We start from the raw sequence: 23,335 nt of genomic DNA, 5'->3' as shown, positions 1-23,335 counted from the left end.
TTTTTTATTTTTAAGGCGTCTGAGTAGATTTGAGCGACATGCATGTCGATGAAAGTATGTTGCAGGAATTAAAAATGTGAATTAAAAATGACAACACACAGAGAACCACACATTTACTGCGATGGCGACACATCAGCCGTGACGCCGCTCCTCTCTACCTGAAGATGCGCCACACGTTCACTGTCTCAGATGACTTTCCATGAAATCCAGAATCTTCTTCCAGGAATCTTCCTGCGCGGCGGCGTGCGGCGCAGCGTGACCTCCCCACAGGGTGAACACTGCAGGGGAGACAAAACAGCGTTGTGATTATCCATGCTTGATAATGACATGTTCTGTTTTATAATCACGCACATGTTATCATGGGCCGCTCTGCTGTGCTCCAGATGGGGCAGCGATGTCACAAGACGATTCATTTAAGCATTCCTGCAGGTCAGCATCTTCTGCCAGCTGTCCTTTCTGCATTTGGCAGTTTAACTTTTTGGAAACCGTGAGCGAAAATCCTCCCGCGCCCATTTTAAGTCCCAGCATGCCCCATTCAGACAATCTTTTGGCATAAAATACGTAATATTTTTCCATTTTTGAACTGGACAACACAGTTTTTTGACTGAAACTCCTTCCTAACAGGACAAGACTTTGTTTTATTGTGATTTTTGTTGCAGATTCTGATTCTTTAGGTCCTAATATTTCCAAAAAGGTGTCTTATTGACGCTCCAGGAGGCTTTTTTTCGGGAATCTGGTTCATATCACGCTGGATGTTCATCGTTACAAACAAAATATCTTTTAAAATTTTTTTTTTTTTGCAGATATCATGTTTTTTCCCAAGACTTTGCTGAACAAATACATACAATAAATACAAGTAATGTAATTAATTTGGGGTTCATGCGACGACTCAAACACAGGGGTTAATCTGCGTTGCTTTTAGCCTGCAGGATGAATTTCACTTCTCTGTATTTGTATGGATTATTATCTCAAGACCAGGCTTACATTTGTCAGTCAGTTAAAGAAGCTCTATTAACATTCTGAACATAAATATTGTCTAAAGTTAAAAATGTAACCGCACTGAGTATAGAAGAGGATTTGGCTGAAGGGAAAAAAGCAGCTGTGGGGATAAAAGCTCACGTTTTTGGGGTTTGATGCTCCACAGGGACATTCTCGCATTTGGTGTGTACGGCGGTTCAATCAGGTGACCGGCACCGGGGTACGACAACAGGGTGAGCAGCTGGGATTTACCCGCAGCCTTCAGGGTCTCTACGATCTGGTGACAAATAAAACAGCAGCAAGCAAATCAAGCCTGAAAACCAGAGGAGCAAAGTGAATCTCACAGCTGATTTTTACAATGTAGTCTCATTCACGGTTCAAGTTAATGTGTTTCTGAGGTCCAGACAGCTCAAATAACACATATCACGTCAAACAAAACCACATCCAGTACGGTTTGCACGCTTTATCAAGGAGAACATGAATGCTTTCTAACATCAATCATTTGAAAATATATATTTTTTTAACAGTAAAGTAAGACAGATTGTACCAGGTTTGCATTCTCCATACTTGAACAGCTCAGGTCATCTTCACCCATTACGTACATTAGTGGACAGGTGAGGTGCTCTACCTGTAAGAAAAAACACAAGGTGTCATTCTGGAGCAGAGTTTCTCTTATTGGTACAAACTATCAACATGCATATTGCTTCAACATGTTGTGTAAGCCTGAGTGTGTGCAGTGTTCGTGTGTGTTATGGTGGATTGAAGGAGTGTCCAGTCTTCACCTTCACTTTTTGCTCAGGGGAAAAGTTTTCAGGCAAGGAGAGGCCTCTGAAACTGGCATAGCCTTGATCACAGATCAAATATGTCGGGTCACTGAAAGGTCAAGGTAAGAAAGTTAAGAGAGAAAAAACAGTAACGAGTCAACGTGGAGATTGTTGAAAACAACCTCTGGGATACACAGTTAGACTTAAATTAGCAATTCTGCTTTATCTATAATACTAATAGGAGTAGTTCAGTCTATAGATGTAAGTATTACACCTGATCCTAGACCTGACTTATGGAGGGCAGAAAATTAATTAAGTATGAATAAATAAATACAGGAATAAATAAATACATGCTTGAATAAATGAATAAATAAATACAGGAATAAATGAATAAATGTTTTAATAAATGAATGAATAAATAAATATAGGAATGAATAAATGAATGTATGAATAAATAAATAAATACAGGAATAAATAAATGAATGTATGAATGAATAAATAAATACAGGAACAAATCAATGAAAGCTTAAATAAATGTATAAATAAATTCAGGAATAAATGCTTACATACATGTATAAATACAGGAATAAATAAATAAATACAGGAATATATAAACATAAGTTATACAGGACATCATTAAATAAATCTATTTCTACATTTCGGTATTTCTTCATTTATTTATGGCTGTATTTCTGTGTCGTTATATGCAAATGAGCTGGGGCGGTCCTAACCTCTAATCTCTATCTATAGCGTGATTGATAATCCCAGTGACGTCTTCACAATACGTTCCTACAAATTGCATCTTTAATTACCTTCCAACGTGCTCGGCCCTGTCGTCTGCGTCTGAGAGGCTGATGGTGCTTCCTACTGGGCCGTTGATACAAATCAAACAGGATGGCTGCGGGAGAAAACGTGAACTGTTGAAAGGAAATGTGCAGTCACCAGAAACAGCTGCGCGTTGATCAAAGTGACCGATCTGACATACTCTGACACCGGCCTGGATGGCGATTCTAAGAGTCAGGTAAACGCCAAAGGAGAGACCGATGATCCCGATTCTGTCTGCAGAGACCTGGCGGTGATCTTGCAGTAGCTGGTATGCCGACTGGCCAGACAAACAAACAGGATACATCAAATGAATGACAAAATAATCAAAGTAAATGAGACGTACACGATGCAGAAAGCAGGGAGTAAAGTAGCTCATCTTACTTTGAAATATGAATCACCGACATTGACGCGGTCTTTGGAGCCAGACAAATCTTTGTGCGCGAAGTAGGCAAGAGAAAAGCTAGCGTAGCCCTTAGATGCGAAAAGGGCGGAGCGGTACTCCACCAGTCCTCCACCCATTCCCCACAGGTCCATCATAGCTGGAAACGGCCCCGGGCCTGCAGGAAGTCAGTGACGTCATGGCAGTCTTAAACATCATTGTGAGTAAATTCATAAATTCATCGTATATTTCGCTCACCAGGCGGTAAAAACAACGTCCCCACGATTCCATCCTGGCGGATCTCTATTCTCCGAACACCCGGTGCCATGTACCAGCGCTCAGCGGATACTGCAGCCAGCTCGGTGCTCTGTTTCTCACTGGGGGACACGTGGCCCTCCAGTAAGGACATGTGCATCACGTACGGAGTCTCGACATTTTTTTTCCTCAGCCTGAAACAAAAAATCAAATTTAACTCAGGAAACTTATCAAGTTATCATCTTAAATGCTCAATATGTGGGGACGTACCACAGATTTAAACAAGACATAATTAGATTGACTCGAGTTAATATTGCTTTAAATCACATTATATTCAATCAAACCTAATTCTAAAATGAATTGATGGAGGGAATTACATTTGTGGGAAGCAGTTATTATGTAGACTGAATGAAAGCCACATCTGTTGATGTGAACCGACTAATTGAGTTAGATTGTGGTCATGTATTATTGCGAGGTATGTGGAAAAGAAGATTTTAAAATGGCCATTGGAACAAATGTGAGGCTTGATGACTTGTTGGGCTTTGCTACAGTTGTAAGAGACAACACAACGTTGGGTTCGATGCCACAAAAGGTTTAATTCTGTAGCCGTCGGTGAGCTTGTTTACATCACATGCCTCAAACCTTCTCTTGAACCAGGAGCTGGCTGCAGTCCCCAGAACAGTCCCATCGGCTCACGGCCCAAATATGAACCCCCGACTGATCGATCTCTGGACACTTTTGAGGAGACAGAAACAGAGAGTTGTAGAAGATCTCTTTGTAAAAGTCTGAATGGCTCAAATACTCAGATTTCTAAAAGTTGCCCAGACAGATTTAATAGTAACTTGTTACTTTCATCAACTGTTTTTTTAGACATCTTTACAGTAACTGTGTTCCGCTTAATTGCTCTTTTTAAGTGTTTTAAGTCAACTTTATTTTATTTTTCTTTCCGTTCAATTGTCACATCAACGTTCAGCCAGTCTCTTCCGGTCTCCACCTGTAAAGACTGCCTGATCGTTAATCTCCTTTTAATTTTGAGAAACTGTGTACGCTTTGTTAATTACCTGCAAAAAAAAAAAAGCAGGGTCAGTAATAAAAGTTTAAATTGTACAATATTAATGCTGTTTTCCAACATTTATTTAAATCCTTTATTCACATCTAAAATCAGACTATTGTGTTTTCATTCAGATATGGTATCAAGTTATTACATCACATTTGTAGTAATTACATTATTACAAAAGCATTGCATCTCATCCAACAGGGAATATGTACTGTGACTCACAATTGACAGTGCCATCTGCATTTGTATTATAATGAGCGAACGCTTCCCACAGGTCACCATCGTCACTTTGCATTTGTGCGCACACAGTGACGGGACAGTGCGGTGTCAGGAAACGTCCTTTGATGCTGATCGGTTCATCTACGAGGGCTCGAAGAGGAGTGGCTGTCAGCAGGGGGGCAGTTCGAAAGCTGCTCTTCCACCGAACCGCACCTACAGGCCCGAAGAAAAAAATAGTTGTGAGCTTTAAAAGTATATCGAAATAAAGCATTAAAATGTGTTTTTCCCAAACGCTCTACTGACTTTATTGTAATGTGTGTCAAGTACCAAGAGAGCTAATAAGGATCCAGCAGACCTTGATTTGATTTGATTTGAACATTTATGTAATTTAGCATTTCTCCACATACAAACTAGACAATCGTTAATAAGTAGATGTGTGTCCACGAGAGAATAACAAGTGTGTTAAATATGTTCAAATGTGAGCTACTTATGTCAAAATGTGTCTGAGCTACTGATTTCCAAACAACCTGCAAGAGCAATGGTGCAGAAATATGGTGGAACTGGTAGAAATGGGCCTATTTTATAATTAAACGTTTATTGCACGCCACATGTATTAACGATTTCTAAATGAATAATAAAATGTTTTATGAGTATTTTACACTTATAATATATAAATATAAATATTTAAAATGATCTCAGGTGGTCACATAAATTACAACCAAACCGGCATGCAGAAGCAGCAGTTGAGGACCTTCAGTATCATAGTAGCACATTTACTCCTAGTCAAAGTTCAAATTTCACATTCAAGTTCTACAATGACTACGTTCTCACCCATAGCTCGATGCAAACATGCCCAGATCCTGATGTGTACACCGATGCATGGTCTCATTTTTGTTTCAAGTAGTTGTCCAAAAGTTGTCACATTCAAATGAACCGTTTCCGTCTACCATACAAAATAAACACATAACCCTTCACACAACACTAACCCACTAACAACACGAAGCACTTTCCCTTCAGTGTCCATTCTCTTGAAATATGAATGACAGAGGTGCAGAGTTAAATATTAACCCTGAAAACGAAAGGGTTACTGGTTTAACAACCTACTGATGCAAAGATAGGTTGACCCTTGTTGACCTTTGTCCTGCCTGAAACTCGTCCGGTATGAAACTGTTCCAATCACAGACTTTGAGGCACGCTCTTGCTGACTCAGCAAGGGTTGTCTCACTGTCAAATTGTTGAGTGTTTGAAGGCCCTTTATGAACCCTTTGCGTAATTCAGCGTTAGATGCAGACTTTTGCCCACAATTCATAGCAATGTGACTTTAAAGATACAGTTACCATTGGAAGCATCGAGACATAAAAAAAGGTAAATAAAGAGGGTACGTGGGTGTTCAGCTCGATAAATTACATTTACACAACAAGATTAAAGATGGGTCATGGAAAACACTTGAAATCAGATGAATGCAAGCAGAGACATACATACACGCTGCGGGGCTTAAGGTGCTCTGAGCTAAAATTAAATAAAGCAATCATAAAGGTTTTGCAAGCAACATATTCTTAAAACACTATATTTGGAGAAAGGCCCCCTTTTATGTTTATTATAATTATTTTACTTGTAATTTATATTTTGATTTGCTTATTTATTTGAAATGTGTATATTATACATTGCCTGTATATAATATTTTTTTTATTTGCGACTTTAACGTACTGTTACATCCTACGGAAGCTAAAACTAAAGATATTTCAGAATAAACCTCGCGCTTGCATAAACAAACCAAAAAAAACTTTGAGTACTCCACAGTAACCTCAAATGTAGCTAGCATTTAATAATAATTAGATTTTATCTATCAGTTGTTACCTAAAATAAAGTTCCGCGGAAAAATCTGCACATATAGTATCAGTAATACGACTAAGGTGTTTTACTTTGAAAATAAACTGATAGCATGTAGTTTTCTTTCCTGATTCACCGCCGTGACTTCCGTGTTGTTAACAAGCTACGATCGATTACTAGGCCTTAACAATAAAGTTTTGAAAACAGTAAGCAACCGAAGAGGTTATCGTCAATACGGCACCTTGACACCGTTGTAACCCAGTGCTCAGGTGGGTATCAGCTGGCCTATGTTTGGTTAAGTTACAGTTAAGCTCCTCAAGGAAACAGGCTAACTTGTTGGTTACCTAGCTGTACGTTAGCCGGAGACAAGAAAGACAACATACTACAGCGGTGCTGTTTACACACACAATTAGTCAGCGTTAAATGTCTGCGGTAACTTGGCTTTTAGGTTTGCTTGAAATTAATGGCACTGACTATTTAAAACGTGGTGTGTTAACGTACTGTACTTAGTTAACGTGAGCATTGCTAATCATTGTTAGCTAGGGTACAGCTAGCTAGGTGACAGTCAAGGCTCGATAGACACACCAGTGGAGGTTTACTCAAGGTATTTATTGTATATTGAAAGGACTCTTCCCTCTTCTATTATGTTATCACATAATCTATACATACATATAGGTTAACCATGTGCAGATGATCTCCTACAGAGGCGGATCTTAAGTTGATTAATTACATATTATCTGTTGTTTATCTTTTCATATGAATTAAGTTGATCTTTTTAGCTGTATACAAAGATTACATTTGATATATATGACATACGAATACCCAGACAGCAAAATGCCATGCAGTAATTACAAGCTAATAGAGGCTATTTTATTTTACTGCCATTTTACAGTAAAGCTCATTGTGAGGTCCAGCTCTTCACTTTCCTGTGTTTTTCCAAACCCAGATTTAAGCCTATCCTTCTTAATCCACCTGCTATAACCTACAGATACTATAGGTACTTTACAGCAGTGTAAATAGCTGTATTCATTCTGAAATACCTATTATGCTACAGGCATTGGCCTACTTCAGCTTAAAAAAGCTCTTAGGCTAACATTAAAGACACAAGACATGATATTGCTATTCATTCTATTTTTACCTTTTCTGTTTCAGGTTTTGAGCTCACTCGCAGGTCAAACTAGATGGCCCCGCTGGTAACAGTTGGGTCCACCCGGTAATACACCTGTACGTGTAACATCCGTCTGCAATGGCCAGTCACTTCCGCAGCTACATCTGGGACCCGGTCCTCATTGTGAGTCAGATTGTGCTGATGCAGTGCATCTACTACAGCTTCCTGGGCCTTTGGTTAGCTGGAGTGGACAGTCTGGTGCAAACTAGTCGGTCACTGGACCAGATCTTCAGCTATGACGTGAGTTATAAGATCTCTAACCGCTGTGTGATGTATGTTTGACTCTCGAAATGGTATTTAAATATTTGGTCTGCTTTGGAAGGTCCTTGGTTTCGCATCGATACAGGGCAGGCTCTCAATGATGGCGTTCATCTTGAACTCTCTTACCTGGTAAGTCATCCCTTATTTGTTTCCTTTGTCAACCAAAGGGATGAGGACTGTAACGCCTAACTAAAATGCTGTTATTCAAGTATCTCTTGATTAAATAACATGCCAGATGTATTCACAACTGCACAATTTCAAGGATGTTAAACTATGAGGACTAGTAACTACTAAAGAATATATTTAATTGCATAGAAATTTAAATGGATACATTTTTTAGAATTGGTATATTTGTAAAAATATACAAAACTGAAACAAAAAAGAGCAACGCCTATATCGTAACTTTTCTATCCTTTGTCCTGCAGCGCCCTCGGTCTGTGGTTTTTCATCCGTCGGGGGAAACAGTGCCTGGACTTCACAGTCACTGTTCACTTCTTCCATATGATCGGCTGCTGGATCTATAACGCCCATCTTCCATCCGCCCTGTCCTGGTGGCTCGTCAATGTAGCCTGCATGGCGTTGATGGCTGTGATCGGAGAGTACTTGTGCATGCGGACTGAGCTCAGGGCTATTCCAGTCAATAGTGGACCCAAATCTAACCTGTGAAGCTTTTGTCGATTCCACGTTGAAAACCTGTGGACGGTTATCTCCTGAGGAGCGCACTCTGAGGAGGTTTTTTTCCACTGCTTTCAAAAGAAATGGAGCGTGAACTTCTCTCGGCGTATGTTGGATTGTCATCCATCTTCTCTTTAAGTGATAAACCAGATGAACTGATCTATTTATTATTCATAACTGCCGCTAAATGTTGGACAGTATTAGCTCTGGAGCAAAAGATGCTTTATTGCTTATAAAAGCAGATGTCAACTTACATCTCTCAACCTAACAAGTATACATTTTATTTTAAGTAATGGCACTTTTGTGTTCATTTTAATTACGTCAGCATGAACATCCCATTTCCTCATTTTAAGATGTACGATATTTCTTTCTGATGTGTATGCATCTTCAAATGACAAATTAAAATGTCCAAACAAATGCAAACGGTTTTATAAAACGGCACAACTGCGAGAACATTGTTTTCCATTTTCTGTGTGTTGGTATAATTACAAGCTGGCCGGGATGGCAAACAAACGTGACCATGATGTTATGGGATATTTTGGTTTTAAAATGAAAATGTTACTGCACTTTAGAGATGTCAATGTGCCAGCTATCTATCATGTTTTCTTACAGCTGCAGCTTTAACGTTCCATGTTGAGGAACAAGTTCAGTGTTTAAACGGATATGCTAAAGTTTTATGACGCAGTAATCAATCATTGTGTGAATCCAAATGTAGGAAAATGCTTCTAAATGTCAATATATTATTAGTCAGAAGTATAAATCAGGCTTATTTGAACGTTCATGATTCATTCGGCACACGCCGCTCAGTTTCTGCTTCCCTCCTCGAGCTCCTACATCACATTACACAGCTTGCGTTGTTTGTCTCCATCTCTTTATGTCATCATTTATTATGCAGACATGGGGGCCACTTTGGGGACAGTTTGTCAGCCACCAGCTGCGTTCTGACAGCAGACTGTCTGTGTTTCTGTGGGGGATGTGATGTGATAAGTACTGAAATGTGTTTCTGGAACACTTTCTCATTTTACGATTGGCTTTTGAATAACTGTCTAAACTGACTGCCGATCATTCGAGTACCATGTCCTGCAGCGTATATACACTGACGTATACTTTTACTCTGTGTGGGGAATGTTGGATCAAATCTCTGCTGCTTTGATCGTGTGGACTTTACAGTGTTTTGATTTTGAGACAAAGATTGATTTTTTTAAAAGATGTACAATATGGGAAATAGACTTATTCCCTTGGTGAGAGTCAGATGAGGATATCAATTATAACACTCATGTGTGTCCATTTAATAAACGACTACTGCCAGCAAGCGGTTTGCTTATAGCTTAGCCTGGAAACTCTGGAAAAGGTAGCCTGTTTCCAAAGGTAAATACAATAAACCCCCACTAATGAATATGTTACATCTCCTTGGTTAGAAGTGTAAAAATGACACGATGTGCTTTTATGTGCTGAACTATTTATTTGCCGGCTGCTGTAATATCCTGGAGTCTTGTTGGCAACCACAACTTTTCTTCCGATATTTTACAGATTAAACAAGACTTAAAGTGTTAATTATTGAGCTGAAGTGCTGGGAGGCATGTTTTTTCTTTTTTTTTAACATTCAGAGCCAGGCTACCTGTTTCTCACCTATTTTTGGTTTCTTTTTGGTGGCACAAACATGAGAGTGGTATCAATCTTCTGATCCAAGGACAGCAAATAGGCGTACATCCTGTTCTCTCTAAGCCAGTGTCTGCTTACTATTTCATATTTTTTTGCAACCACTGCTCTAATAGTTTCCACATGCAACACCACCTTTGTGTTCTTTAACATTCACATTAGTTTTTATAATGGGATTGAATGCAAAGCACTTAAAAGGTTGCACCTATTAATGTCATAACACTTTCTGGCCGGTTTCTAGTTCAGAAACATCACACACATGGTGCACACATTTTTTTTCCTCCTCTCTGAAGATTTAAATCTCGGGTGTTGGCACCGAAAATCCTGGAATTATGTTGCAAGTTCTTCTGTGCATATGCTGTTTAATAAAACACTTGCAGTTCATATGGTTGCTTGTAAATCTCAGTTGGGAAACTGTAGGTGGGAAAAAAATTAATTGGCCATTATGCTTCAGAGATCAAAGATAGGTCCTCTAATGAGGAGGGCACACCACGAGCGTGGCTTCAGATCTCTGGAAGTTTTCCACCCCGGGCCCAGATCCTTCAATTTCTCCAACTGTCTTCTTCTGGAAGTGTCCAGGTGGAAAGAAGCAGATGGGAGAAGTACTAACGAGTCCAAAAAAATACTGGTCGCAATCCTCATTACCAACACTTTGCTTCAGGGGAGGGCTAAAAACAAACACTGGAGTGAGAGAGTCGACCAGCAGAAGACTCACTGACTCAATTAAAGGCTTTACTATTTGACCCATTTCTGCTTCTAGATCTTACCATTATTTTGCTGAATGAGTTACACACACACACACATGTGTTAAACGGCGCTTTATTATTACAAACACATTACTCTGCCATATATTGCTTTATACAGTCTTGTAAATAGTGTGCTTTTCTATCAGGGAAACTGACAAAAACATTGATATAGAACTTGCTTTTACATTCAGAAGTTCTCTCCATGTTCAAACTGTCGTCAGGGTTGTTTTCCTATGATATAATGCGTATGGTAACAATCCTTTTCATGCTTTATTTTCAACAGGATAAGAGTCCTTTCTTTAAGAAGTGATTGCACATATTGCTCATGCTTTGAGGAGGACATCACAACTGTTTTTTTTGTAATCTCACCACCAGACACACAATGTATGACATAATGCGAGCGTGAAATAAATAGAAACAACTAGAACAAACATGCTAAGAGAGGTGGAAGTGGGTGGGTGAGGAATCTGCATAACAGGATGCTGATACTCTGAGGAGCTAGAGCCTAACGTCATGCACAGATCAATACCATCATACATGTTGTGCAAGTTGAAATCAACATAATGTTCGTTATTCTGAAGCACTGGCACTAAAATTATCATGCAGTTTGGGATTAAAGAGATAATGCACACGGGGACCATCAGAAATAATAGAAATGTGCAAATGATGTCACAATAGAAGTCATTGCTTTTACTCAGTTTGCTCTAAATCTATAGTGAACAGATTCTCTGTAGAAAATGTAACCTAAATACTGATTAAACAACCGTTATAATTAGTAATATCTCACATGGCGTATGGCCTAATGTGTCAAATGAGTGAGAATGATGCCAGATGTTGTAAAAAGTGAGATTCTCGACCGACATTTTTGGCTGCTTTTTAAGCTTAAAATCAAGTCTGGATTGCTCGAAATGAGATTCATTAAAAGCATGAAACAGATGACTTGAGCAGCACAGTTCATTTGTTTTGTTTAATATCATAATTATGCAATGGGGTCGATCATAAATTGTAATACAATTCTTTTTTTTTATACAAAAATAAGGTTTTGCTTTATATCATTTGACTTTAAAAGTGAAATATTTTTGTCGTTGAAAATCTCTGATATAATCCACCTCTGTGTTGTCTATCAGCATACTGTATGAAATACTGTGTTTATTCGGTACTTAGAGGTCTGTAAAGTATTAGCGATACTGTGCTAATGAAAAAGTGTCACACAAAGTGAAGCAAGTACTAATGAAAAAAACACTGAACATTCACAACTAAGATTTGCTTTTTTTTTTTTTACATGAACATCAACAAGTCAGTCGTGTGATCATAAGACTGAACCAAAGTGTGGGACGAGGCTCCGAGAGAGCAAAGAGGAGGAAGTGAACGCGTGAGGTCGTGTCGAGATGACGCTTTTTGGTCTCTGAATAGCAGCCGTGCAACATCGACCACGATGGGCGGAAGTGTTGGAGGGGCAGAGTGTTTTACAAGTGGCTTGATTGTCACTCACACAAACATTTACTACACTTTCAAACCGATTAAAGGCGCATTTCACCTTTAATACATCTGAGCGTTGCTTAGTTGTTATTTTTAATGAGTCTTTCAGATTAATGTCTGGTTCTACATTTAGGTTTGGTCCTCTCACTGATCGATAAGTTACATATTCAAGTTACCATATTCAAATTGCTCTTTAAAAGATGCGTTTAGACGTTGTTGTTATTGTTGGTGAAGTGCTCCTTTAAATGTTTTCTTGCGATGTGACAGCTATTATTACATCAAAATGGCTTGGCTGCATTTATACAGACTCACTTATTCAAAATTGCTTAAATTTGCTTTCTTGTCGAGGAGTAGATGTGACAATTGCCGTGTCACAGCAGCCACAGCAGCCGTGTCGTGGCAGCCACAGCAACTGTGTAATGGCAGCCACAGCAGCCGTGTAATGGCAGCCACAGCAGCCAGGTCTTAGCAGCCACAGCAGCCGTGTCGTGGCAGCCACAGCAGCCGTGTAATGGCAGCCACAGCAGCCGTGTAATGGCAGCCACAGCAGCCGTGTCACAGCAGCCACAGCAGCCAGGTCTTAGAAGCCACAGCAGCCGTGCCACGGCAGCCACAGCAGCCGTGTCGTGGCAGCCATAGCAGGCGTGTCACAGCAGCCACAGCAGCCGTGTCACAGCAGCCACAGCAGCCGTGTCATGGCAGCCACAGCAGCCGTGTCACGGCAGCCACAGCAGCCGTGTCGTGGCAGCCATAGCAGGCGTGTCACAGCAGCCACAGCAGCCGTGTCATGGCAGCCACAGCAGCCGTGTCGTGGCAGTCATAGCAGTCGTGTCGCGGCAGCCACAGCAGCCGTGTCGCGGCAGGCACAGCAGCCGTGTGTTAAGCTAAGCTAACTGTCTCCCGGCAGTATCTATATATTTAGTGTACGGACATGAGAGCGGTATAGATCGGCTCAGCCAACTCCCTGAAGTTGAACTATTCCTTCATCGCAACCCCGTACAATACAGGGAGAGGGCACGCATGAACACCTCGCTCTCCTCAGATACCGCTTTAAAAAAAATGACCTCAGAGTTGAATCCACAAAAAGTGAACATGATAATGCTCATAATCATGGCGTTCATTGCATTGGAGTGTACCGGTGATCACGTGTCCACTCCGTGTATATTAACAACCCAGAGCCACAGGTGTCTGAAATCCCATCCAATACTTGGCTTGTTAGCTTTAGTCTGCACTGATTAGTTGGCTGAAATGCAGTTTTCTACAGTACGCTACCAGTTTCTAGACATAAGGGAGGCTCAAGCTGAATATTTGAGGAGATTTCACGATACAACAAATATTGATTGGCTAGCCACAGACCTGTGAGTCAAAATAATCTGTAATATTGAATCACTCATCCATCTTAAATCCTTGGCTTTAAGGGTTTATGAACCCATGAGAAAATGTGAGGCCCTCGTCATCACCCCCTTCCATACCTTCACGCCCGGCCCCGCCCCGATTTATACGGGGAACCAGTCGGGCCGGGTCGTGACCAACACACCTATGAGGGGCAGGGTGAGGGCAGCGAGGGATGCGCCTCTAGCGGGAGAAGAGCTGGGGCTGCACAGGTCGAACAGACTCCCCTGGAAGCGCATCTTGGTGGAGTCCTGCCTCAGAGTCTCCCAGATGGAGCTGACTTCCTCCTTGCAGTCGGACAGCGCCGTGAGGGCGCACGTGTGGAACGCTTCCCAGTGGCTGTGGCAAAGAAGAAACAGCGTCGGCGCGATCAGCGTTTCATCCTGCAAGACGGGGAACTGGCTGTCGTGGAGCAATTTGCTCGCCAGTGATCTGTCACTCAGGCGGTTACGGTGGCGTCAAGTAAGTCAAACAGGGCTTTAATTACCATGGCAACTGCATCCGACGAGTGAAACAATATCGCGGATGATAATGCAAGAAGGGCCGTTATGGACAGAAGGCGTATACGTAAATCTTTCTCTTGAACATATACAGCGCAGGGGTTGTAGAGTGCATGCAGTTAACAATGACAAAAAACCATCCCTGGGTTTTCATTACCGCTGCAGCTCAATCATACATTATTTAGCACAATGGCTCAGTGTCTCAGCTCCATTCATGTCTCTATTCTCCCTCTGAGATCACGGCATCTTCTCTTTTTCTCTCCGGCATTTCATCAAGAGATGCACACTTCATCGTCTACCTGTCTGTCTTCATCCGCTATAGAACTAGAAATGCAGTTTAATCACAGATATTCACAATAACCATCTTTTACTGAAGGTTTTCATGACTTTCTTGTCTTTCAGTTCTCGCTTTTTCTGGTTAAAAGTGACTACACACATCTGTTAAAACATGCAACTCCATTGGGGATGTCCCCATGTGCTCAGTGTGTGTGTGTGCATGCTGTTTCACACACTCACGGCATCATAAAGTTATGCTCACCTGCACACGGCCGTCACTCCGCTCTCGCTGGTCACGTTCTCCTGGTAGTTGTCCATGCTCTCTCCCAGCACCAGCACGCACTCAGAGAAGTCCTTATAGACGTTCTCACAGTTCACATCTGCATACGAGTCTCCTGACACCAGCAGGGACAAGAGGACTGCAACACACACACACACGCACACACACACACACACACACACACACACACACACACACACGCACACACAGGTGACAGTTGAGTTTACATGCATATGCGAAATAGAATAATTTATTCATTCGCGTGGATCAGTCTCAGTCTGGTTTATCATCATTTTAAATACTGCTCATGATCATGCGTTATTTCCACAAATACACAATATTATATACAACACATCTTACAATAATCCAAATCATCTAAAAACTTACAACAATTTACTATTATCATATTATCAAATGTGATCACATTTATTATAGCAATACTATTATCATCTTTTATCATATTTATCATAGCAATACTGTTATTATTTTTTTGGTTATTTACTGTTTTACCTTAAGTTTATTGTAATTCTGTGTCAAAAGAAGCTTTTCTTTGCATAGAACAGCTGTCAGTGCATATGGCAGTATAAACATCTTGAATCTTGAAATATATTCAAACATTCATTGTTTAAATCTTGTTATCTGAACTCTACTTGAGGCTGTCGCCTATATTAATCTGCATCATTCCTCCACAAAATGCTCGAACTTGTCAGAAATACAATATTGTGCAAGAGAGCAATGCAAACATAAGCAACGAATATTCGTAAAAGTGACCCAAATCACTTGGCTCGTGTCTTTTATTTTTGGATCTTGCGTGGCCAGAAGCACTATCACCTAAGTATAGACTCTTGTATTGAGGAAGGGTGTGGGCTACTACAAGCTGCTGTCCACGGCGCAGGGCTCATCTCCATCACGCATCGCTGATGGAGATAAATACAGATTACAATCCTACATAGTGGGACGTTTCTGATGCGGAAGGACAGAAAAAGGTGTCCGGCTATCTGTGTCAAACCATCCAAAGTCTAAATAAAACCGTAAGGAGCAGCTTGAAATATCTCACCCAGGGCAAACGCAAGGATCCTTCCGATTTTCGTCGACATGAAAAATCCCATATCATCCCATTTCAAGCCGAGCAGGAGGGCGCGGGATGCTGCCGAGGCACGCGTGAATCGCAAGAAGAGGAAGATGAAGAAGAAGAAGAAAAAGCGGGGCTGAGTCACACAGAACAGATTAAACTGCCCATTATTAATGTGTGCATCCGTGATTAGGCGGCGGTAAACACTCGGGTGTGTGTGTGTGTGTGTGTGTGTGTGTGTGTGTGTGTGTGTGTGTGTGTGTGTGTGTGTGTGTGTGTGTGTGTGTGTGTGTGTGTGTGCTGTCTTTCCCTGCTCCGGCCGACTGCTGACGTTACCTGCCCCCCGGCGCGCGCTGAGCTCATCTTCCTCTCCTCAGCACCGGACAGCTCTCACCTCCCCGAGGAGGAAGCAGCCCAGAACACGGGGAGGATCTCAGGATGCCCCCTCCATGCTTGTTAGGACACAGCTCGTAGACTTTATGGATGATGTGTGATGTTATCTCAATGTCGAAGCTCCGCTTTATTCTGTGCATCTGCTTTTATTACAAGTGTATTATAGTTGAAGAGGGTCGAACCTTTACCAATGTAGGTGTTACAGAGCCACGAGAGGGGCGAACAGGGGAACATGTTTAATGTGATGTGTCTCTTTGATCCTTTTATTAATCATCAATGTCCAAAACTTGAATTAATTTAGTCTGACATTGGGCACAACACAGGATACACTTGAAGCTATAGCTGGAAAGCATGAGAAGCTGACCAGCACGGTCAAAAGCTGCTGTGCATCTCATCCACACACACACACACACACACACACACACACACACACACACACACACACACACACACACACACACACACACACACACACACACACACACACACACACACACACACACACACCTGTTCCCATCAGCACTTTACCTGTATGTCCTTTAGACTGAATGTAAAGGAACTTTGGTCCTCATTCACAGTGTTTCCTGCAAACAATAAACACCTTTTGCTGTCCTGTCTGAACCACAATGCATTGAATTGTTTTGCAATTTTGGGAGGCGGTATGTCATTTGGTAGGTTAAATTATTATTATAAGACTATTCTTTTGAATTTAAAAGTCGGTATCCATCCCTGTATCATATAAGCATAAGGAGTTGAAGACAGAGATAAATGATTAAATGTGTTCAAATGCTAAGACCAAGAATCTGAGCTGCAGCAATGAAACCATTAAACAGATTAGTTGATGTTTGAATCATTTTAAGAGCATAAATATGATCTTTGTCAAACAGGAGACTGCTTTTCTTTTCCTTAACTTAATATCAATTGAACTTCTTTGGGTTTGATCTGATGACATTGCACTCTGGGAAATTGTGGTGGCAGATGTTTTGTTGACCCAAATATTTATTTGATTAAAAAAAACACTCAGATCCTGTCATTTCCTTAAGTAATACCCTCCACATTTTACTGAATATGTACTGTTGATTGCACAAACTTTCAGATAATGCAAAAAAAGGTATAATAATTAGGAAATTGTCTTTAAGTGAGCAATATTTGGACAAATTATACTTGTTTACCGTTTTATTGTCTTTGAAAACACAATTTCTCAGCACTTAGTCGAGTTTGGAACGCTCAACCAAGGAGAAGTTACATTACAACCGTGAAAAACGACAACAGGTAAACGAACCTGCAGAAACCTCAAGAGAACAATGCATCATGTTGTAAATGCAGCTGACGTCGCTCTGCTGAAAAACATTTACTTTCAGAAGCCTCGCGCTGAATGTGACTGGATTGTAAAAGCAGAGACAGAAAGGCACAACGGTGTTTACATGATGGAGAAGTGGGGGATTCACATCCTTCAACAAATGAGAAAGGGAATGATTTAAAGCCTAAACAATGCAGCTAGCATATCTCCAAAACAAAACCTAATTAAATTATGACGTGACAGCATTCATGAAGCCAGCAGGTGGATTTATTGGGCTCACTTTTTGGGGAAGTCTGTACCGCAATCAATTTGTTTCTCCACAAAAAGTCTTGACTTAATTTTTTTAATCACCTTTCACAGACACACAGAGTGATATAAAAAAAAGTCTGGTTCAAAGAGGACTGTAGTTCAGCCCCGTTAGCGTCTAAACGGCCTCGCTCCGCAGGGTCCAGGATGCTCTCTGGTCGATGTTCCAGCAGGACGAGATCCACACAGACGTCTGCAACACGCTGCTCGGGCTGGAGATGTTGATCCGTCGTGAATGGGGGAATCGGGTTACCGCGGGCGAGGAGGCGAGCTTTGAAAAAGCACGATGGACAGTGTGACGATGGACGGAAATGGGAGAGTTTTATTGATCGGCTCCGGCTGCCCTATTGGTTCGCTTCCGTGGAGATGCTTTCGGGGAAGCCCGGTCTGTAAGACGGGATGCAGAGATCACATTTGTGAGATATGGAATCTATTGGCTGTTATTACTTGTAATAGTCGGGCATGAAACTGAACATACTCATGATGTTGAGAGTCTCCTGAGGAATCCAGCTGATGTCCACATCGTTCATCCCACCGGTGCCCTTCTCTACTTTCACAGAGAGTCTCTTTTTCTGCAAAAGACAAGTTAAAAGGCAATCTATTCAATGTCTTCCTGTCCGAGGAAACGCATCCAAAGAGAGGATAATGTCTACTCCATTAGCTGCCATTGACTTTGTACACGAGAAATCACATTTGCATCGGTGAAACAGAGGAAATGACTCATCCCAAGTACATTATGTCGACCCGTACTCATAAGAATAAAAAGGAGCAGATAGAAGATGGACACATACCGTCCTCGTCTCCAGGAACTGGTACACCCCAAAGAGCACCAGGCTCACCAGTCCAACCAGGAAGATGTACAGGAACATTCTGCGGAAAGACAAAGGAATCAAAATGATGTGCATTTTTTCATTCGTGAACAGGATCGTTACTCCATCACGTGGTGTTTTTTCATAACCTACTATATAAATGATGCACAGCTACTGACTGAACACACAATGTAGAGTTTGACTTTACGTACGTTAGCCACGACAATGCGACAATCCATCCAGGTTTCCTCTGGCAATGTAATAAATATGAATACAATTCAAAATATTCTGCAGCTTACTTGCTGAATACTGTATGTGCATGATATAGAAGCACAAAGAAGCCATTAACATAGAGCAATATTCAAACAAATGCCTCCTTTTATCAGCAACTGAAAGGTTTTAGCATGAAGACTAGTCTCACTAAAGTGTCCCCTTTGTGCCCTAAAATGACTTTTTCAGTATCTGAAAACATTTTCAGATTGGTTTGGAGATTTTTAGGATGCAGCACACTTTGCTTCTCCTGAATAATTTGCTGGTGACAGTTTCTGCCTCTTGCAGCAGCAGCACAATCCTGACAACTGATCTCTTTGTGCCAATTTCACACCTTTTTTTCCTTTCTTACAGGTTCCTACATGCGCTGCAATAGTCTGGGCAGGCTGGTATTGTGAAGCCTTAGAGAGCTGCATGTAGGGGACATTTCAAACAAGTAATAGGTGGGAAATAGCTAGATTTACATAAAACTGAGATGCAAAAATTGGTTAAACTACTGATTCAGTCATTTTGGTGTTACTTTACAGCGTACAGTCTTAATTTTTGCAATGAAATAAGACTGTATCCATCTCTTTATCAACAAAATGTACGTGATAGAAGGTGGTGGAAGAAAGTCTTACGTTTCTCCATCCAGTCCCTCTTCCAGCTCGGTGATGGTGACAGTCTGGTTATAGATGGCGGTCTGGAAGCCGTTTCCCTGGAGAGAAAAATGCAAAACTAGCATCTGAAAACTCAAAGTGAACTTTCAAGAACTTTCCTTTTAGAGCGACACTTTAAAAATCTGAATGTCAATATGACTTGGCATCTGTGACGTCATTCCTTAAGAGCATGGAAATAACAGTCAGCTTGCAGAAAATAATGACAGTAAGAAGCCACCAGCCCTCCCAATTATGCAAAAACAATATATCTGTTTTATGATAAAAGACTAACTGCTTTGCTGACACTGACTCATCCAGGTATTAATTTAAATGAATCATCAAATTTTGACGCGGGCTGGGAAAAACCTTCCTGCGACTCGACAGCGTCGCACGCCATCTTTTCTCTCTCTAAGTCACCACAAAGACTTTTTTTTTTTAAATAAATAAATAATGAAAAACCTTTTTACCTCAGTGTCGAGATAATTGAGGAGGATAACAAGGCCGAACGGGCGACCCGCCATAGGCTGAGCTGGGATGAAGGAGTACTCAAAGGAGGCCTGAGCCTGGGGCTGCACCACAGTGCTCAGAGGCAACGCTGTGAACTACATGAAAACACACACACACACACACACACACACACACACACACACACACACACAATCAATAGACTGCATTTGTTGTAATACAAACATTTCATGTCTTCTGCTTCAATTACAGGGTGATATTCACCACATGCAAGTTGTTTCTTGTCTGATATATTGTTCAGAATCACTTTTTTTTTAACATGCTTTTATACAATCACACCCCAAAAATACATTTTGATCGTCACAAGTGGTCACATTCTTGTATCAAACTCCTGTTAAGCATACAAATTGTTGCACATGTTTGTTTTTATTATTCCAGATTAAACTCACATTCTGGATGTAGAACTGGAAGTCTTGTGGGTAACGGAAAGAGGCCTCCAACGACTGGACGGTGAAATCCTGACTTCCCTTGTTGGTGAAACCCACCAGGAACCTCACAATTTCATCGGCGGGAAACTCTAAATTAGTTATAAATACAAATAGATATAATGTAAAAGACATACACACAAAAAAAGTAAGTAGTATAAGATGAAATAAAACTACATAAATATTAAATGGACCTGCATAGCGCTTTTCTAGACTGCCCGACCAATCAAAGCACTTTAACACTACTTGTCATCATTCTCACACTGAAGGTTCCACCTGCTCATCAGGACTAACTAACTTTCTACACCGTAGGCACAGCTACAGGAGCAATTTGGAGTTGAGTGTCTTGCCCGAGGGCACATCAACATGGGCGAGCAGAGCCGGGAACGAACCACCGACCCTTTGATTGAAGGGTGACCCTGCAGCAAGGCACTGAACCACAGTCGCTATGAAGCAACACCAGTCTAGGATGATGCTGTAAACATTAACTCAATGAAATCCTGAACAAAAGATCTGACCCCACCTTCTCCTGTGACGAAGAGGATGGTCGTGTCGACGTCAGGATGAGACAACACCTGTTTATCAGCTTCGTCGGAGTCTTCTTCCTCTCCTTCCTAAAGGAGGAACATTGCATCACATCATCTCTTAATCATCAGCATGTAAATCTATCGTCGGCTATACAGCTGCATGACGAAAACCTACATACCATGGGTTGCATCTGATCTTCCTCAACAAGCACCTCTTCTTCATCTTCCTCCTCCTCATCTACTGCTGCATCTTGGTCCTCAGCAATGTCCTCAGCAGAGTCAGAGTCTGCAGAGACTTGGCCTGCGTGGGATGCAGACACCACAATATACGAGTTATGGTTAACCACGACAGCAAACATTGCGGATCAATATCATATTAACCAGGATTTTGAGCGTTGTCCCATCTCATTACTGATAAATTGGTTTTTAAAAGTATTTAAAAACTTTGAGTAGCATTCAGTTTTTAGTGAGCAAAATGGAAAATGAACGCATATGGGTTAGTTACTCTCTAGTTACTGGGTTACTTCTCTTTCACATAACTTTTTTTGGTGTACTATCAAACAATATCAGCCAAAGCATGTCTGAAAATTATGATTTGCTCTTCTGAAAAAAAGACAATGTCGTCCAATATCTTCTAACTGGAATACTACACACCAGTCAGGCCATTCATCAAACTAATTAACGAGTTACTACGTTTTAAAGTGACGCATTAGCTGCATGGATTGAGCTGCCAGTGGCGTTCACAGCCATTACAATGGAAAGTGAATGGCTGGGTCTAATTTTTAAAGTTTTCTAACACAATATACATTTTGATTCATGTTCCCTGTGGAGGGACGAAGCTACTTTGTTGCCAGTTTGTTCAAAATACACAGCAGAACAATAAAAGTCCCCATTTTAATAAACACACAGTGAGTTCCCACCTTATCTATGGTGACGTGTCCCAGCAAGAGCGAGCTAAGTGTTGTGAAGGACTTTCAGACAGGTTTTTTTTCTTCTAAAAATCAGCTCTAAAGCTCACAATGTGAAATTAAACCCCACTTTTTAACGGCAGACATTGCTTTTTTTTTACGCTTTGACGGCAGCAGCAGCAGCGATGCTTTTCAGAGTAAAAGAGACGAATGCACCGCTGTTGTTACTATGAATAAAGGTGCGGATAAAATGTATAACATTGCAGTTTAGTACTAACGCGAGTGGAGGAGCTGCGTGTGAGCCGCTGCCTGACTATGCCACGTCAATATATGCGTGTGTGTGTGTGTGAGGTTGTCTACAAACTTTTTAACTGTTGCCGAACTGAGGACACGGGATGAACCGTCTGCTTTAAACGAAGAATATCACTCACCGATGGATATTAATCCGCAGGGGAAGGCCAGGAGTAACAGAAGCACCAATTTTGATCCGAAATTGAACATTTTGTCTGAGATTGAGGCAGAAGTTAGTAACACATCAGCGTTCAGGAGAGGAGAGGACAGCAGCCGAGCGGGAGGCGGGACAAGAGGACGTAGCCCCGCCTCCTCGGTATGTCTGCTCTGACGGTGGGCGGGGCTTCGTCTTTGACTTCAGTGTGTCAATCACGTGACAACGCTCTCATACGTCTGCTGTAGTACTCCTCTGACAGACGGGCTTGGACTTTAACTGATGATTTATAAATGTGTTTTATTCCTCACAAAAACAATTTTATTACAAAAAACAACGTAAGAACTTGTTTCTTTTCAGGGGAGTGCTAAACCGTTTCTTTATGCATTCAAAATTGACCATTAAAAACGTATTTTTCGCCGTTAAACGGGACACTCTGACTTCCGGTTTAACTATATATCTTGCCTTCAAAATAAAAGCAACTTACACTAAAACAGGAAACCAAATATATTTTGCTTATGACAGACAAAAACATGCAACAAAAAACAATATTGAATGACAAATAGTTTCTAACTTTAGAACACATTGAGTTACTTACATATGCTTAGCTTTCAAACAATATTGTGGAAACACAAAAGATATATCTGACTGTTTGTCCTTCAGAGTTACTTGTCCATAGACTTGAATTCTTACCAATTTATGACTTTTGCACATTTTGCTATGGACATGTCAGTGCAATAGATTCAAATGAATTGCAGCATTAGTTTTAGTATAATAAAAAATAAAAACCCTTTTCTTAAGCAAATTTTTTTTTTTATCATCATTTTGCACATTTTTCTTTGTCACTTCACACTTTCACACGTATCCTGTGGTGTCTATGTGATAAATATACATGCTTGTTGTAGAGTAAAGTTCCCATGTTAAATTCTCTCTCTCTCTCTCTCTCTCTCTCTCTCTCTCTCTCTCTCTCTCTC

At 41.0% G+C, this 23,335-nt stretch overlaps 4 protein-coding genes across 4 annotated transcripts; 1 reads left to right on the top strand and 3 right to left on the bottom strand.

Annotated features, from left to right (window-relative positions):
* Positions 1 to 4: 4 nt before the first annotated feature.
* LOC137796020 (bile acid-CoA:amino acid N-acyltransferase-like) lies at positions 5 to 5,826 on the bottom strand. The gene is made up of 12 exons (XM_068593654.1): positions 5,815 to 5,826; positions 5,309 to 5,420; positions 4,481 to 4,690; positions 3,837 to 3,936; positions 3,205 to 3,395; positions 2,949 to 3,124; positions 2,728 to 2,844; positions 2,555 to 2,640; positions 1,761 to 1,851; positions 1,526 to 1,606; positions 1,120 to 1,255; positions 5 to 278 (listed from the first exon to the last, which is right to left on the bottom strand). Exons 1-12 carry the CDS (start codon positions 5,824 to 5,826, stop codon positions 178 to 180), a joined length of 1,413 nt encoding a protein of 470 aa, XP_068449755.1. The 3' UTR covers positions 5 to 177.
* Positions 5,827 to 6,452: 626 nt separating this feature from the next.
* Positions 6,453 to 10,454, top strand: sys1 (SYS1 golgi trafficking protein). The gene is made up of 4 exons (XM_068594312.1): positions 6,453 to 6,576; positions 7,460 to 7,715; positions 7,798 to 7,865; positions 8,162 to 10,454. Exons 2-4 carry the CDS (start codon positions 7,554 to 7,556, stop codon positions 8,400 to 8,402), a joined length of 471 nt encoding a protein of 156 aa, XP_068450413.1. The 5' UTR covers positions 6,453 to 6,576; positions 7,460 to 7,553; the 3' UTR covers positions 8,403 to 10,454.
* Positions 10,455 to 10,880: 426 nt separating this feature from the next.
* LOC137795865 (neuritin-like) lies at positions 10,881 to 16,226 on the bottom strand. The gene is made up of 4 exons (XM_068593393.1): positions 16,152 to 16,226; positions 15,801 to 15,890; positions 14,726 to 14,882; positions 10,881 to 14,026 (listed from the first exon to the last, which is right to left on the bottom strand). Exons 2-4 carry the CDS (start codon positions 15,850 to 15,852, stop codon positions 13,792 to 13,794), a joined length of 444 nt encoding a protein of 147 aa, XP_068449494.1. The 5' UTR covers positions 15,853 to 15,890; positions 16,152 to 16,226; the 3' UTR covers positions 10,881 to 13,791.
* A 1,140-nt stretch (positions 16,227 to 17,366) lies between these two features.
* On the bottom strand, positions 17,367 to 22,476 carry LOC137796493 (translocon-associated protein subunit alpha-like). The gene is made up of 9 exons (XM_068594448.1): positions 22,348 to 22,476; positions 21,188 to 21,309; positions 21,005 to 21,095; positions 20,446 to 20,573; positions 19,999 to 20,133; positions 19,514 to 19,590; positions 18,606 to 18,684; positions 18,293 to 18,386; positions 17,367 to 18,201 (listed from the first exon to the last, which is right to left on the bottom strand). The coding sequence occupies exons 1-9, from the start codon at positions 22,415 to 22,417 to the stop codon at positions 18,137 to 18,139; spliced, it is 861 nt and encodes a 286-aa protein (XP_068450549.1). The 5' UTR covers positions 22,418 to 22,476; the 3' UTR covers positions 17,367 to 18,136.
* Between the last annotated feature and the right edge of the window lie 859 nt (positions 22,477 to 23,335).

Source organism: Clinocottus analis, unplaced genomic scaffold (assembly GCF_023055335.1).
Source record: "Clinocottus analis isolate CAN_PGR_092001 unplaced genomic scaffold, fCliAna1.0.p SCAF_3, whole genome shotgun sequence".
NCBI lineage: Eukaryota > Metazoa > Chordata > Actinopteri > Perciformes > Cottidae > Clinocottus > Clinocottus analis.
The sequence above is the reverse complement of the archived record's forward strand: the minus strand, read 5'-3'. Positions and strand labels throughout refer to the sequence as shown.